At 35.9% G+C, this 17699-nt stretch overlaps 1 protein-coding gene across 1 annotated transcript in view; it reads right to left on the reverse strand.

The window, feature by feature from the left end:
* LOC128984484 (fat-like cadherin-related tumor suppressor homolog) overlaps positions 1 to 17699 on the reverse strand; it is a 97253-nt gene that overhangs the window by 5867 nt on the left and 73687 nt on the right. The window contains exons 22-29 of the mRNA XM_054403812.1: positions 13852 to 14088; positions 11907 to 12059; positions 11264 to 11351; positions 10589 to 10740; positions 10252 to 10446; positions 9363 to 9548; positions 8583 to 8891; positions 133 to 341 (exon numbers count right to left, since the gene is read on the reverse strand). Of these exons, the coding sequence (XP_054259787.1) occupies positions 133 to 341; positions 8583 to 8891; positions 9363 to 9548; positions 10252 to 10446; positions 10589 to 10740; positions 11264 to 11351; positions 11907 to 12059; positions 13852 to 14088 (1529 nt within the window). The remainder of the gene's footprint in view (positions 1 to 132; positions 342 to 8582; positions 8892 to 9362; positions 9549 to 10251; positions 10447 to 10588; positions 10741 to 11263; positions 11352 to 11906; positions 12060 to 13851; positions 14089 to 17699) is intronic.

Below are 17699 nucleotides of genomic sequence, written 5' to 3' on the forward strand. Positions count from 1 at the left end.
AAAATTATTATTCGAACTAGTACATCTGGTAAATGAAAATTTAAGAATGGTGTAAGCCTGTTATGTAATACTTAAACCCCAAATAAGAGATACAAATTACACCGTTGTATTTCAAGATAAACAATAACCTACCTTGAGAAACACCGAGTCAATGGACAGGTTTGTGGGAATGCAAACGTGGTATTCGGGAAAGTAGAATTCCGGAGCGTTATCGTTGACATCTGAGATAGCGACCCTGACAGTGGCAATGTCAGACCTGCCTCCTCCATCGACCGCCACCACCGCCACCTCCACCATGGCTTGGTGCTCCCTGTCTAGTGGCACTGCAGTCACCATCACACCTGGACACAAAGACAATAAGTAGTGGTCATACAGTGGCAATGTCTGGCCTGCCTCCTCCATCGCCCGCCACCTCCGCCACCTCCACCTCCACCTCCACCATGGCGTGGTGCTCCCTGTCTAGTGGAACTGCAGTCACCATCACACCTGGACACAATGACAATATTGTAGTTTCATACAGTGGCAATGTCAGACCTGTCTCCTTCATCGACCGCCACCTCCACCACCTCCACCCCCACCATGGTGTTGTGGTACTCCCTGTCTAGTGGCACTGCAGTCAACATCACACCTGTACACAATGACAATATTGTAGTGTTCCTCTTTCACATCCTAGGACGTTAGGCTCGTGTCTTATTATTACATAGGCATTGATGATTGGCATCACTTGATTCCAGGACCTCAAGACCCAAAGCTCCGCACTATAAGACGATTTTTCCTTGCCTACACAACGATTTTGGTCGCCCGACATATCACCCGACCAAATTTCAATGTTGTACCCACTCCAACAGTCGAACGACAACAACAAACGGTCAACATGCAGTCGTCCACTGCCACTGTGATCCACGACTGTTACCCGATTCTTGGAACACAGTGGCGTACACCTCCAAATGGAGGTTGGTCCACATACCAATATTTGTTGGCTATCGTCCGTTTTCACCAGTAGCCCTTGCTGCGCCTTCTCGCATATTGTGCACTTCACGTATATTGCTTCTGTAGATAGTGAATAGTGAGGGCTGACCATGTTGAAATAGCATTAGTGAATTAGTAATTGACAATGAGATCTTAATATCTTTTGTAAATCTGGCATTTTTGCCTACGACTGGCATAGGATTTAGTAAAAGTGCCATTCGGCGCCACAATAACAGCAACATGGCAACAAAAAGTTTCGTATTCATGCTTTTACTTCATGGTTTTAACCACTGTTGATATGGATGTGCAACACCTACACTCGTCCACGGCTTCCGAGAAACTGCCCGTTTTATCAATAAAGTAAAACGAAAAACATAACCGCCACGAAAATTAAATGGTGTGGAGGTTGTGATTCTTGTCGTATGGATGAGGACTGCACCACCGATACAAAATCGGGTGACTTAAATCGATGTTAGGGCTAGAGGCATACCGGTAGACCAGCTCGCTCTCCAGGGCGAGAATATAATAGAGTACACAGTTAGATAGTTTCAGGCAATAAAAATAAAACTAAACTTATTAGATTTGCAGTTTTATGTAAATTTACCTACTGACCGATGCAACAATAACTGTTTTTAGTTTGATTGTATAGGCATTTTATTAAACGCTTGAAAGATAGTAGTGTTTTATCACCAAGTAGATTCACATTTAGCTTCATAAAAGAAGGTTTTTACAAATGAGTGAACTCATAAAAGAAGGTTTTTACCAATGAGTGAACTTAGACAATAGCCGTGTCAGCGTTTCAGCCCTTATTCAAACTAAAAGTCTACTTAGTATACTTTTTATGCATGGATGTTATGTCTATTATGGAGTTACATTTTATCACTTCAAATAAATTAGGTTTACTAGTTATTTAGTTTGATCTATCAAAAATTAATATAGTAAGTGATTTAATGGTTAATTCATTGAGCTATTTTTTTTTATATGCGTTTGGATAGTAAAGAAAATAGACGGTTAACATAGAAAAAAATATTAGAATTGTTTAGTAAGGCCATTTATTGTATAACATACTATATGGCCTTTTAAAATACTTTATATTTAATTTGGTACATTATTTTTTTTAAAGCTAACGTACAAATCCTTCTAGTAACGTTTTGTGCAGGGTTATAAATCTATTACATTTTCCAAACCTTGTTTTTTCAGTCATAAAATACGCTTAAATATGCAGCTATGCAATATTGACAGCTATAGATTTGCATCCCAGCACTGAACCGTGAGAATTTCAGTAGACAAGATCGATACGTAAAACATACAGTGACATGAATTCACATTGCTACAAGAGAAGTAAGAGCCACAGCTCAGATCAAGCATACAACTTTCCATGAAGTAAGCCCAGTTTGTTCTCACTCGTCATATATTGAATTGTCAAGCAGTGGTCTGGATGTCCTGTGAATCGAAAACCAAAAGGGGTACTTCATGTGAAAGAACTGATAAACAGATTAACAGCCAGAAATTGTAGCTTAGCTGGTTTTGGTTTTCACAGAAGCCTAGAAACGCCCTATTACAAGCAACGTGAAAATATAATTAAATGTTTTCCATAAAGAATGTCATAAGGCAAAATTACTACAAATATAATATTCAATGTCAATATTTTATTTAAAAATTTTAAATGAACGCGGGAAATAACTTTATAAGATAGAAGTTAATGTTATGAAATGTTTGAAAGTTTAAAATTCGAGATCAATACAAATTTTGCTCAATAGAGATCAATACAGGATGGAATATAGAGCTTTATCCTGTATCCGAAGATCTTGCGGACGAACTTCCTTTAACTCCTAACCACCTTCTTTTAGGAAGTAAAGACCTTCCCTTGCAATCAATGAGAAACATCTACGTAAACAATGGAAAATCGCTCAAGATTATGCCGACAAATATTGGAAGCGATGGTTGAGAGAATATATTCAATATCCGGATAAAGAGGTCTGTTGTTCACGATAGATTCCACCTCGCAGAGTAACGTTCTCAAAGTTTCTTCACGAGGAGCTTGTTAGTTCAAAATGACATATAAGCATTTTTTCACTGACTGCACCAAACGTTCTTGTGCTCCTCCCATATGTGGACTAGCTGGTGGTAGGAAACTCCATTTTATCTTCTTTTCTGTACAGAATGACATTATGTGGTCTTCGTCAAAAGATTGGAGAGCTTCTCTCAGTTCCCTCTCCGCTCCCTTGAAGTTGGTTCCATTGTCCGATATTAATTCATCAGGACATCCTCTTCTTGCTGCAAATCTTCTTATGGCTTGTATGGCTGAGTCAGAGTTCAGTGACGTCGCAAGCTCCAAATGAACAGCTCGCACTGAGAGACATGTAAATAATGCTCCGTAACGTTTTTCTCGCCTTCGATCCACTGTAACTTCTAACGGGCCAAAATAATCTATCGACACCCAGGTGAACGGTCTACCATAGGGTTCTAGCCTGTAAGCAGGCAGAGGAGCCATTTCTGGGGTCTTGGGCATGGTTCAACGAATTTGACATCGCGCAACAACTTTTGATAGCTTGTTTCGTTCTTAAAATCCAAAACTTCTGTCCCAAGTTGTTGGCTACAGTTTCTTGTCCCTGATGAGCCAATTTTTCGTGTTCGTGTTGTATTAAAAGAACTGTTAGTCGCTGCTTAGGATGTAAAATGATTGGATTTTTTAAGTCTTTACTGTTTTGATTTCCGTATTCAGTTCTTCCACTCATTTTCAGAAGGTTTCCAGATAAAATTGGACTCAATTTGAAAAGTTTGCTCTGTTTCAGAATACGTTTGTTTTCTTTAAGTGTCTTTAAATCTTGAGCAAATGATTCCTGTTGAAAAAAGCCTAATCAACATTCTTCAGCTTGCTGAACTTCTTCAACACTGAGACTTGATTGCACATTTTTCTGATTTTTTTTCCTTGCGTTATGTATGAACCCATGCAACTGTTCTGATGAGCCTGGAGTACTTTGAAAATCTGTCCATGCCAATAACAGAATTTTTACAGTTTCTTGATGCAATATATGATATTACTTCATGGTTTCATTATTTTGTGGTTGACTCTCAACTTTTGGCCACAAATCTTCTTATTTAAGAAGAAAGGAGGGACCTTGAAGCCATCGGCAGTTGTTGGAGAGACAACTAGAAATTTCTCTTGTCGTCCATCAACTACATTTTCTCTGTAGTAGGTAGCCACCTCCATTGCTCTCTGTTGGAATTGTTTAAACTTTCTTTCACACGATTAGCAACATATATCGACTTCTGCTTGTGAGTTGATTGTATCCAACACCATACTATTCCAGAATATGTCCAGAGGTATGTCTCCGATATCTTCATCCTGTGAGATTGTTTAAATAGACCCGAAAATCTACTGCCCAGCACTACTGCTTGTAGTTCAAGTCTAGGGATGGTTGTTGCTTGTAAAGGGGCAACACGGGACCTAGCCAGGACAAAAGCAACTTCCACGCTATCCTCTGGGTTTTTAATCCTAAAATAAGCAACCAAAAAGTGAACAAAATCCTTTCTCACTTGCGTCACAGAAAATATGTATTGATCAGAATTTTGTTTGTTCACAATTTTGATCAGATCGTCATGTGCATTTCGCTCATGCAGAAAAAATGGATTTTTTTAACTCGCAGGCTAGTTTTACCTGTTTCTCAAACACTTGCTGCTGCTGCACATCAGGAGGTGAGAAGTCTTCGTTGTAGTCGGGTCCACAGTCTCCAAAATGTTATGTTAGTTAAAGGTACATAACACGGACTTTTCCCATATCAAAACACAAGGACATCAGATTTCCCGGTCACTCGTAACATACATTCTTGATATTACTTAGTCTTTTAGTTATAATTTGATTTACATTTATTAGAACAAACAAAACTCGATTCTGTTTCACATTTGCCTAATCTTTCCCTTGACAACTGATCTTTATTTCATATGTAACGTATTCTCTGAACAGATTATTAGTATTTCATAAATGACGCGAGGGAAGATGTGTTTAATATCGAACAAACTGAGTTTTTTAACGTTCGTAATTTCATTTTTTTAATGGTTGGGCTATGGTTTAATAGCCAAAGTCATTCACGCAAATCCTAATAATTTGAATCTTGATTGGTACTTTCGGAGTAGGCTACGTAAATTGGCATTTTGGCCTCACAGACAGAAAGAAATTGAGATAAGACTAGTTTCAACTTTATTAGGCTATGAAACGTCAAATAACTAAAAACGTAACGATTATAAGCAATGTACAGATAAAACTGTAATTGTATTTATATATATATATATATATATATATATATCCATCCAAATTAGTATGGGTTAGTGAAAACTATATGTACCCCTCACAACAAACGATAGTCAAATCTATGTACAATTCATGTAAATAAAGAAATGACTTAGTTAAAATAATTTTCAATACCACATTCACACATCTAAAGCATGAAATTTTTCTTTAGCATGATGAGAGTTACTTTATTCCATAACAAAGCAAGACAAATTTACGAAGCTTAAACAACATAATTTGGTAAGATTCTTGTGCTGTATTTAATAGTTAGAAGTTTTTTTTTCTAACTTGGCCAGTAAAAGAGATTGCCAAAGGCATATCACTAAACAAGAAGTAGTACAAGAAAGTGCTTTTATCCGAAACCCAAGGTGGATTTAACGTGTGTAGTGTCACTGTTGGAAATATATTAAACATTTCCCGCACTTTGTGTTACTGTGCTTCAGTGTAAGATTATAAAACGTGAATAAAGTCTTGAATAATAACTGACATGCCCACAGAGTCACCACAATTATTCCAGGTGTTCTTATTTTTTTACTTAGCCTATTTTGTATTCTTGAACTTTATTTAAGGTGCAATACTTAAGTAGTTTGATTTAAATTGTTATTAAAGATGCACATAATGTGTTGTTTTAATATTGGGTGAATTGTGGTTTTGTATCTTTCGTGTTTTTTGTTAAAGAGCGCAAGACTTTTCCCCCTAGCCCTGTGATAAAATTCGGTAACCCATAATGAATTTTGGCTTTGTGATAAAGCCCGGTAGTTCCTTGAAGCTTTAGGTCCACCAACGTATAAAAATTAGCTCCCTCAGGTAAAGAAAACTGACTGTGTAGTGGAAAAATTCTTTCACCTGATTCCATACGAAAATTAATTAATAAAACAATATTTATAGTCACCTCAACATTCGTCATTACATTTAAGGCGTCCCTTATGTTTGGCATAACGTCGCATAACGGTTTCTACAACTTTTAGAGCGACCCTATTCTTACATCTATATAACAAATTAAGTCAAGCACATTGGTACATAGAAATAATCCAGCCATCGATATTTCTAAGGTATTAAAAAACCTTTTTCTGAATCATTTTCAGGGAAGAAATTTTATTATACACTAGCAGAGTACCCGACCTTCGTACGGGGTTGGCGTATAAGTATAAAATGCATTTTGCAGTTATACTCGTGTTTTGAGTTTGCAATGGGAGACGACGCGTTTTAAGAAAATTGTATTTACAGTATATTATAATTTACGGTATACTACTATTTATAGTACATCTACCATAGCCATAATGTTCTATCACTGCACATAAATAATAGAAAGAAAAAAGTTCTCACAGCTTTTTGTTACTGCTTGGATTTAAATTAGCTGTTGTCATAAGTGAAAAAAGTAATTAGTAGTGCTGCACCTTGTTGGTAAACCTTATAAACTTTTAATGCTATTGAATATCATAGAACCAACTTGTGTAGTTAAAAAAGCTGGAAAATTTCTTAAATTCCTTTTAAATACGAATACTCATAATGTTAACATGGGAAACTCTATAGACACTGGGGCGGAGCCCGAAAGGATTTTTGAGATAAGAATATGTCTACATGTTAATCGGGAATCTGAGCTATCATCATACCAAATTTCAACCCAATCCGACCATTAGTTATTGAGTTAACCCGTGATTGAACTTCAAGAAACAAACATACAATAAAAAACCAATAACCGAATTGGCCTTTTGATTTGTTAATCGCCATGGCGAATGCAAGACGAATTGGAATGAGAACGTCCTTAGCTTTGATTTTTTTACCACCAATCGAGTCCCATTGCACAGTTTTAATTGGTTTCGACTACGTAGCATGATTACTACTGAGCCAACCAGTTTTAAATTGTGCATTGGTAAGCCAGGCATGTCTAATGAGTTCTAAAGTTCAGTTGAAAAGTTAGTGGCTTCGTCGTCGTTTGTTACACAGTCAAAAGATTTAAATGAATGCAGATATTTTTTTAGGTTCCCAAAGACCAAATACACCGTTTATCCAATGACACGATTTTGGCAACATTTGAAACAAACATGTAAACCTACGTTTTTTCGAAGGAGTTTGCGAACTAGCATGGACTAAAAAAGTAAAAAAACCAATATCTCTTGATACACTACTAATGGTCTCCCTCCCTCGCACCCTTTTCCCCGTCGTAGATACATGTGTCTGCAATGTTCCACCCTTGAAATATTAGCAGAGACCTGCCAACCCTTTGTAAGGTGGCAGTAATACCTAGTGTCCGCTTTTGCCCTCTTTAATGATCTGTCCCCAATATTCCGTGTCCGCTTTTGCCCGGAAAGATGCGAGGGAGGGAGTCCACGGGTATTTACAGGTCAAAATCTTTACTCTGTTCTACGAGTATTTATAGATAGACTATTCCTATATTATAGACTATTTCTACTATTCCTATACGCGTTACGTTTGTGCGTACAATGTTTTTAAAAATTACTCCAAGGATTTCAAAAATTGAATTAATAGCCTTCAACAAATGTTAATTATCATGAATATTTTATATTTATATTGTTTGTAGAACTCTACTGTTAATATTCATATTTCAAATATAGATCGATCGTCAGTAAAAAAAATGTAATCAAAAGAGGAATTAAGACTGGTCATCACTAAGAAAACTTGGCTTTCTTTTTTTATTAAATATGGTAAAACTGAAAACAAAAATTACGAAAACATGAATATGCCTATACTGTATGTTAATCGAAGCATAGAAGAATCGAACGAATCAAAAATCATTAAAATCAGCCCAGCCGTTCTTCAGTTATACGTGCTCTAACTAACACGACTCTGTTTTAGTTTTATATATTTATATTCAGTTATATTAATTAAGTATTTTTAAATTAATTATATAATATTATTACCAACCTTTTTAAATAAAATTATAATTAGGCTTTAAATTATGCTGTAAATTATAACTATCAATTCTTTTAATAAATTACTTCGCTGTATGTGCTTAAAAATCAATGTTTTCCACAATTGTCTCTGAGAGATTTTAACTCTTGGTGGGAAGGAACTGGTCGTGAAGGAAATCCATGTGAATCTTTAGAAGTGCGAAAATGAACTGCAGTTTCAGTTAGGTTGTTGCTTTGGCATTAAAACAACTTAGGTTCATAAGCAATATTTCCATTACAGCAATATTTTCATTACAGAGTCCTTGATTCTAAAATATTGATAAGGACTGTTGTGTGACGGCTAATATGTCTAGAAGTCCAGCTACCCGACCAAACTTTGGTTTACTACTTAGTAAATGCGTGCAAATTTCCTTACAGCAGGTTTCCAAAGTATAATGACTGTTACTTACCAGTGTCAGTATCTATTTTGAACAAGGACCGCATGAGCTCCGTAGTTATATAGTACGAGATCTTGCCATGCAGCCCGCTGTCTTGATCAGTCGCAATCACTGTAGTTACGTATGTGCCTGCTGGTTGGTTCTCTCCCACGGAGGCTTCTACCTGATTGGCCGAGAAGACGGGTGCGTGCTGATTGGTCAAGAGGATATTAATTGAGACCTTGCAGAACCTTGTGTGAACCCCGTCTGTGACTGAGACGTTTAGAACGTGTGGTGGCTCCGGACGTGCAAGATGCAAGATGTTGAACACTGATATCATTCCTGTAAATAAAGTTAGTTTTAACAACTCGTAAAATATAAGAGATCCTTTCTACTCCATTGAGGAATATTATAAAGCAGATACCAAAAATATATAAGGCCTAGCTCGGTAAAGACCTGCCGCCAAACACACAACCCAAAATATGTAAATAGTGTACAGTTTTTAAAAGTTTATATTTGTTGTACAGTCCTAAATATTAGTTTTAAAAGTATTACTGACGCCATCTATCCAGTGTCACTGGTCAAAGATGAAGGAAAGAAGTATGAAGTAAGTAAGTAAGTAAGTATGTGTCTCATCTGAATCCTTACCAAGCGGTTTGGATCTCAAATGAAATTTTAAGGAGAGTATATACAGACTTGTAAAGTGTTTATTGTATATTTTAGATTGTAAAACGATCTTTAGTCACATGCAAATGATAATGTTTTCAGACACAACTGACTTTGCTGTTTTTATTTTCATATAAAAGTACCAACCTGTCAAAGGGTTTATACTGAAGGTGTGGTGTTCGTTGCCGGCCACGATGACGTAAGACAAAGGCCCGATGTCAGGGTCCTTGGCGTGTACGACAGTCACCATCTGCCCAGCGACCGCCTCCGCTGACAGACGGCAGCTGTAGGTCGGCCGCTCAAACTTGGGAGGGTTATCGTTTACGTCTAGAACTGAAAAAGCCCAAAAAACTTGGTTATTAAAAAACTACATTTTTTAAACTTAAAGGTCTAAAATTATGATATTAAAGCTTCGGAATGGTTTTGTAGGTACCTGATCATCTTGCTAGTTGGAACGAAAAAATTCTGCAAATACTTGGCCTTAATTCAGTACCTTAATCTAATAAGTTTTAAACATACGCAACTTTGCACATTATTACATCCTTACACTTAATAAGTAGATTTTTTTTACTATCAAATCCGGTAAGTGGCAGTTTGCTGAAGGTAAAAGTAAAATTTGTGTGTAGACCATAAACAATTAATTTATGTAAAGCAAATATCTTAATTTTGTTAAATACTTAATATGCTAGCTAAAAGACTACGGTTTGTACCGTTCCTCTCAAAACGTAAATAATGTATATGGAAAAAAATGTAAACACATTTCAAGCAAATTTAAGAAAAATGCGTTCTAATTCCAAGCATAACACTAAGCATAGATCTATTTATATCCTATATAGTTAGAAACATCGTATCGTAAACTAAAAAATATATTTATCACAAACCAATAATCTATTTCAATTCAAAATCTAATATTCATAATAAAATAGATGCCAAAAATATGAATTTATATGTATAACAAGTTTACCATTAGAAATAAATATTATTAAGGATAAAAATAAGAAGCAAGTAAAAACAAATGTCATATCAATATGCTGACCGTGAAGGGATAAGATGGCTGAAGAAGACAGCTTAGGCAGACCTCCGTCTGTAGCCGTCAGGACCAATTGAAACGTGGAATTGAGTTCTCGGTCGAGTGTTTGTGACAGATATACAGATCCGTCCTGCGAGTCGACACTGACTACACCGTGTAGAGGTAGAGATGCCACAGAGTACTGGATCGAACCTCTCACTCCTATACAACAAATACAAAACATACAGATACACCTCGTGTGTAAATACTGACTACACCGTGTAGAGGTAGAGGTGCCACAGAGTACTGGATCGCACCTCTCACTCCTATACAACACATACAGATACATCTCGTGTGTAAATACTGACTACACCGTGTAGAGGTGGAGGTGCCACAGAGTACTGGATCGCACCTCTCACTCCTATACAACACATACAGATACATCTCGTGTGTAAATACTGACTACACCGTGTAGAGGTGGAGGTGCCACAGAGTACTGGATCGCACCTCTCACTCCTATACAACACATACAGATACATCTCGTGTGTAAATACTGACTACACCGTGTAGAGGTGGACGTGCCACAGAGTACTGGACCTAATCAGGTCACTCCTATACAACAAATACAAAACATACAGATACATCTCGTGTGTCAATACTGACTACAGCGTGTAGAGGTGGAGGTGTCTCAGAGTACTGAACCGCACCTCTCACTCATATACAACAAATAAGTTACAGATACATCTCATGTGTGAACACCGACCACACATTGTAGAGGGGGAGGTGCCACAGAGTACTGGACCGCACCTTTCACTCCTATACAACACATACAAAACATACAGATACATCTCGTGTGTAAACACTGACTACACCGTGTAGAGGTGGAGGTGCCACAGAGTACTGGACCGCACCTCTCACTCCTATACAACACATACGAAACATACAGATACATCTCGTGTGTCAACACTGACTACACCGTGTAGAGGTGGACGTGCCACAGAGTACTGGACCGCACCACTCGCTCCTATACAACACATACAAAACATACAGATACATCCATGTGTCAACACTAACTACACCGTGTAGAGGTGGAGGTGCCACAGAGTACTGGACCGCACCTTTCACTCCTATACAACACATACAAAACATACAGATACATCTCGTGTGTAAACACTGACTACACCGTGTAGAGGTGGACGTGCCACAGAGTACTGGACCGCACCTCTCACTCCTATACAACACATACGAAACATACAGATACATCTCGTGTGTCAATACTGACTACACATTGTAGAGGTGGACGTGCCACAGAGTACTGGATCGCACCTCTCACTCCTATACAACAAATAAGTTACAGATACATCTCGTGTGTGAACACCGACCACACATTGTAGAGGGGGAGGTGCCACAGAGTACTGGATCGCACCTCTCACACCTATACAACAAATAAGTTACAGATACATCTCGTGTGTGAACACTGACCACACATTGTAGAGGGGGAGGTGCCACAGAGTACTGTACCGCACCTCTCACTCCTATACAACAAATAAGTTACAGATACATCTCGTGTGTGAACACTGACCACACATTGTAGAGGGGGAGGTGCCACAGAGTACTGTACCGCACCTCTCACTCCTATACAACAAATAAGTTACAGATACATCTCGTGTGTGAACACTGACCACACATTGTAGAGGGGGAGGTGCCACAGAGTACTGTACCGCACCTCTCACTCCTATACAACAAATAAGTTACAGATACATCTCGTGTGTGAACACTGACCACACATTGTAGAGGGGGAGGTGCCACAGAGTACTGTACCGCACCTCTCACTCCTGTACAACACATACAAAAATAAATACTTCTTCAACTTGTGTCAATATAAAGAATTTTTAGTGCTAAATCAAGTACGTGACAACATTCAAAATAAATAACGTTTATCCACTATTTTAAAGTAATAAATAGTGTTTTGCAATTAGTGTTATGAACAATTAAAAATCGTATTTAGGTCAATATAATGAGGTCAAATTAAACGAAAAAATCCATGATCACAAGGGCCTGAAGAGTGGAACTTTGCCAGAAAATATATACTTTGCCTTAGTAAGTTATATACGGCTGTAGAGGCAAGCTTTTATAATATGAATAGTAGTACTAAGTACCTAGTTTTATTGCCTGTTAAAGTTACATTGATTAGAGCTCATTTCCAACTTTGTTAACAAATCTAAGATTAAATAACTTTTGAAGAACAATTAAATTTTCAATCTTAATAACTCTGCTTCCTACATTGTTTTGCAATATTCGAAAAATATAACATTGGTTTTTAATGAATCTTTACAGGCCTATACGATGTTTAAAATATAAATGTAAAATGATACAATAGGCAATTATACAATCAAATATACAAATATACAATTAAACTACGTACAAAAGGTATCGTTTCTAAACAAATTGGTTGTTGCTAAGTCAATAACATAATTTAGATGATAAATATGGAAGTGACGTGAATGCAGAATTTGAGCCGGTTTGAGCTACATCCGAGACAGCAGTAGCCTACACGAATCACATATGTCAATTCTGAACGTAAGAACCTGTTTTGAAAACATGCTTAGCTTGTATGTTGCCATTCTAGCATTTTATCCATACTATAATATTCATCTTGTAAAGGTTTGACAGTCTTGTAAAAAAAAACGCTGAAATAGATTTTTATTTTCATGAAATTATTTATTTATTTATATCCTCGAAACATATGACATAAATACTTTATTTTGTAAGATACCTGTTTTTATATAGCTTTAAAACATGACTCGGTACTTTGAATCTGCTTCTATAATCAAGACAGATTTATTCAAAAGGGAATTTTTCCCTAAATGAATGGATTCAACAATAGAATCTAGATAACATCTTGTCTCGGAATAGGCCACATTCCAGAACAGTAAAAATATATGATAACAAGATTTTTCGTACAAAATTTGGTCTGAGAACTCAAGCATAGAACAATTAGAAAATATAAACAATTTCAGAATTTAGATTTTTTTAACTTCTAAATATCTTGAATAAATAGACACGTTAAGCTGTTGGTTTATATATTGACTAAGTTTTCTAATCAACGCTTTATTTCTTTTAGAATGATTGTATGTAAAGAGAATGCCTATCTTCATCGATTCCGCTCTTTATATCTTTTAAACAACATTAATTAATTTCACGCAGCTTTCTCTAAACCAAAGCTACGTACAGCTATAATATAGCCAGGCAATAGCAGAGACTTTGAATAGTGCGAGTAAACCATTGTTAAATCTGAGGCTGGGATTATGAGTATTCATGATGGTGTCGTTGAAATTGCACTTCTATCTATTAAATGTTTCTCTTCTATTTTATGACAAATTTTACAAAGTTATTTGTAGTTGTTATCTTGCAAGAGCACAAGGTATTTTATGGCAAAACTAAAGATAAAACCAAGTGCAAATGGTGAACAAAAAGAAACCGCCCTCAATATAAACCGATGGGACAACCCTTAAAACTACCTCCACCTGTACCATATGGATGATAAATTTGTAAGTGATTATGTTTAGTGTTGTAATTTTTTATCAGCCTACACAAACACACAACATATAAGTATTAAATAGTCACCTGTGTCATTGTCGAAGGCCTCGATCCTGCCGATGAGTGTTCCAGGAGCAATGGACTCCAGCAAAGAGACGTTATAGACAGACTCCAGGAAGGTAGGGACACAGTCGTTGACGTCCGTCAGCACTACGGTGACAAGGGTGTCAGCTGTCGCACCACTTAGACTGTCAGTGGCTCGGACACGTATCTCCAGCAGCGGTGACGTCTCGTAGTCCAGCACGTCTTCAGTGAACAACGCGCCTGGACAGGATTGGTAGACAATATTGAACAGCTTGGAAAATATTGACCTTATAGTAGATATCCCTCCTCCATGAGCTGTAACTGATTTGTTATCAACGCGCAGGGAAGAACAGTCCAAAATTCTATTTTCTCCATTATTGGTTATTTTTCACTCGAGTACTTGAAGTACTTTGATTACTTTTTGACCGGGGAATACAAGCTCTGTCCAAAGCCAAAGTTTCATTCTTAAGTTTTCTTTCAGAGTTTTATACATTACTGCCTCAGCATGGTTGTCAATTGTCAGAAACGGAATTTGTTAAAACTGTAAGAATGGGTTTAAGGATGAAGTTAAGGATTACATACAACCTTAATTTCTTAAATATTTTTCTATCGAGGGATGAAAGGATTTTCAATGTCAAATATGTCAACACCATAGGGAAATTCATTTTTGATCAGAATACATCTTTTTCAGAGCTAACCCTAAGCAATATGTATCCCAATTGTGGTATCGGTGTTAGTAAAACTCTTGCCATTTTTTACGGTATGGTAAACGTAGATGTTATTGACACAGAACTAGCGGAATGCGGTAATAATCGTGAGGAGTTTAGGAAGCAGACGAACTATTGGTTTTACTCTGAGGAAGAAAATTCCCTCTTCAATTAATGAGCTGTATTTGGATCAGGTAATCTCTAACATCCATCCCATATTTATGTTGGAACGCATAAAATGAATCAGTATTGTGCTCTGGCAACTTTAATGTATTACACCCACAAGATTGTTGTTACTCCCATCCTTCAAGGAGACTTCGAGTTCAAAATTAAATGGTTATCGACCCTAACCGGACAAGAAGGAGCTATAGTCCAAAGGCAGGAAACAGTGAAACAACTAAAAACTAAAGAATTGTATGATCAAATGAATCAGCAAAGAGATACCTCAATCAAGGGCAGCCACGCGGACTGTTTCTTTAGGTGCTATCAACCTTATTTCGCTTCTTCAACCGACGTGCATCAAATTGAACTAATGTATACTGCTGATCCAGTAAAAAGTTAGTTGAGCAACTACAAAAAATAAACCCAACTAAAAATGAACGATGCACATTCTAACTTGAAAAACTTAACTCCAGCCAATATCCTAAGAAGATTATCATCAATGAGAAAATATGAGTGTCGGTACGAATAGGAAAATACCATACAATTGATTTCTATATAGCTTTTTTGAATTTTGATATAATTTGTAATGTATTTTTTGTAGAGCTAATTATGGATATGAAGCTACCAGGTCTCAATAATATGAATAATAGTATACAGTATAACTGTTACCTTAATAAAATATTTCGAATTAAAAATATTTTATTGTCTATATAAATTTTAAGTAGAGTTCCATTTTTTAGATGTGTTGAAATAATCTTAAAAATTATTTCGATAGTAAAGAAGAATACATTTCACATCCATACTAAGTTGTTATATGCCATGTTTTAGTCACCGATATTTAAGTGAGTCGTAGTATTTAAGTGCTTCGTAGAAACTACTTAAAGCAACATCATTAAGATCTACACCAACATTCGTAGATTCCAACTTGCAGTTTATTCAGTATTAAATTAATGGTGAACTTAAGTAATTTTTCACGCGTTTTGAACTTTAAATTTTAACTTAAATGAGCCTAAACATCTCGTAATACTCCCTACCCCATTTAAGCTCTTTTTATAAAACCTTTATGTTGATATTGAAGAAACGAGTCGTGAAACAGCCTTTCCTTTCCAGTTCTTGAGTTAAAAGTTAAAACTTTTAATTTTTCTCAGATATGAATTAACTTTTTATTTCATATTACTTAACTAGTCTCAAATTTTGTAACCATGATTTTGTTTTGGATATGAAAAATTGATAATGATCAAGTTATAAGAAGTCACTTAGTGTACTATAATTTTAAACCAAGTTCCTGATAGCATTCTACAATATAGATTTTTTAATTTTTACCAGTCTAAATTATTAATTCTCTATAAGAAGGATTGTTAACACTATATTAAAACTACCGGATCCATCTGCCCATTCTTTCAACAGTTCCAGAGCTTCAAAAAATTAATATTTATCTTGTTTTCAAATATTAGGTTTTATCCGTCAGCCAAATCGATATACCAATATATTAAGAACAATATATTAAGAGGCTCATTCCAAAAGTTATGAAGCAAAAAGTTCTTCTAAAGTTTTCAAGGGAGTTCTTTGAAGCCCAAAAACAATCTCAGTGACTGAATCTAAAAGCAGGGTGATCAAATTTTACTTTCCTTCGGGGAAAAGAAATTTCCAATGAAGTATTATTCAATTTATTTATTTGTTCCGCTAATACCATTCATACAGTCTGTATCTATCACCACTCTAACATCTTATTATTTATTATTGGTACTAGAGAAGTACTATTGTAACTCAAGCTCCACTCAAGTTACAAGGTTTACCAAAAGCTTAGCACAGTTTTCACATTAACACTTGATATTTTATCGTTTTTCAACAGTGATTCGTTTGAGTCTCTTTACAGAAACTTGATAAAATTTAGAATAGCAAATTACGTGGTTTTACTAAGTATACCAGAAACTGTGAACGAAGGCACGTAATTATTTTAGTTGAGGTTTGATACCTCAAGACGCAGAAGCTATGACGAAAACAAGATTGTGCAGGATTGTGTTTAAGTAGCTTAATTATCATGAGTAATTGGCATCAAAACAGGAGAATCGGAGTTTTTCTTAGCACGTTTTAAACATAATGCTTGACCCATTAGCAATAAGCCTTTTCCAAATTAATCTTTTTTAACATGCTATGTATGACCATGAACGAATTCTAAGAGCTTTTTTGGTTTATTTGTTTTCTTCATAAAAAAAATATGGACAATATTATGTCAAATGAAGATATAGAGGAAAAGGGAGCTTCCGATGCTTTTCATACTTAAATTTTTTTTTATATTTTACTTTAGTGAATTATTTGAAAATCAGAGCTATATGTCTCTTAGTAAAGTTAACTTTTCATTGTTTATTTTAAAACTAACAAATATCTGATAAAAACGCTTGTAAAAATAATGTTAACCTCACTTCTCACCAATGATTGGAAAATATCTGTACACTTTTTATACAGTAACGGTTTTCTCTGTAACCTCTCTTTTTCAGGGGTTCTACTTAACCAATTTTCGTCATTGAGTTGCCATTTTAAAGCATATGATCGAGCACACCTGCGAATTGTAACGGAAATGCGCCCTTTTGCGTTTCAATTATCGTGGAGTTCCTGAATTAAGTTTTTACCCCTGTTAAAAAGATTTTTTTCATTGGTCCCCTCGTAATAATATTTTTCATTCATTTAAATTCTTAAATAATGGCAATTTATTTTATTTTTTTTAAATTAAGGTAACTGCTCAGGAATTTTGTTTTAAAACTCAGGTTTATGTTAAAAATAGCTATACATTTTAAAGGATTTAGTTTAAATGTTGATTCTCAGTAAGAAACAGATTTTCACTGCTGGAACTGGGTCTCAAAACCTTTTTAGAAAGGGTTACAATGAGCTCGTAAGCTTAATTCTTTTGTAACTAAACTCATATTTCCTAATTAATTGTGTTCGTTGGAATGACACCACCAAAACTTGCCGAGCTTAGGTTTT

The sequence above is a fragment of the Macrosteles quadrilineatus genome, unplaced genomic scaffold (assembly GCF_028750875.1).
Source record: "Macrosteles quadrilineatus isolate MER2022 unplaced genomic scaffold, UCM_ALF_1.0 Scaffold_2__2_contigs__length_208266976, whole genome shotgun sequence".
NCBI classification, from domain to species: Eukaryota; Metazoa; Arthropoda; class Insecta; order Hemiptera; family Cicadellidae; genus Macrosteles; species Macrosteles quadrilineatus.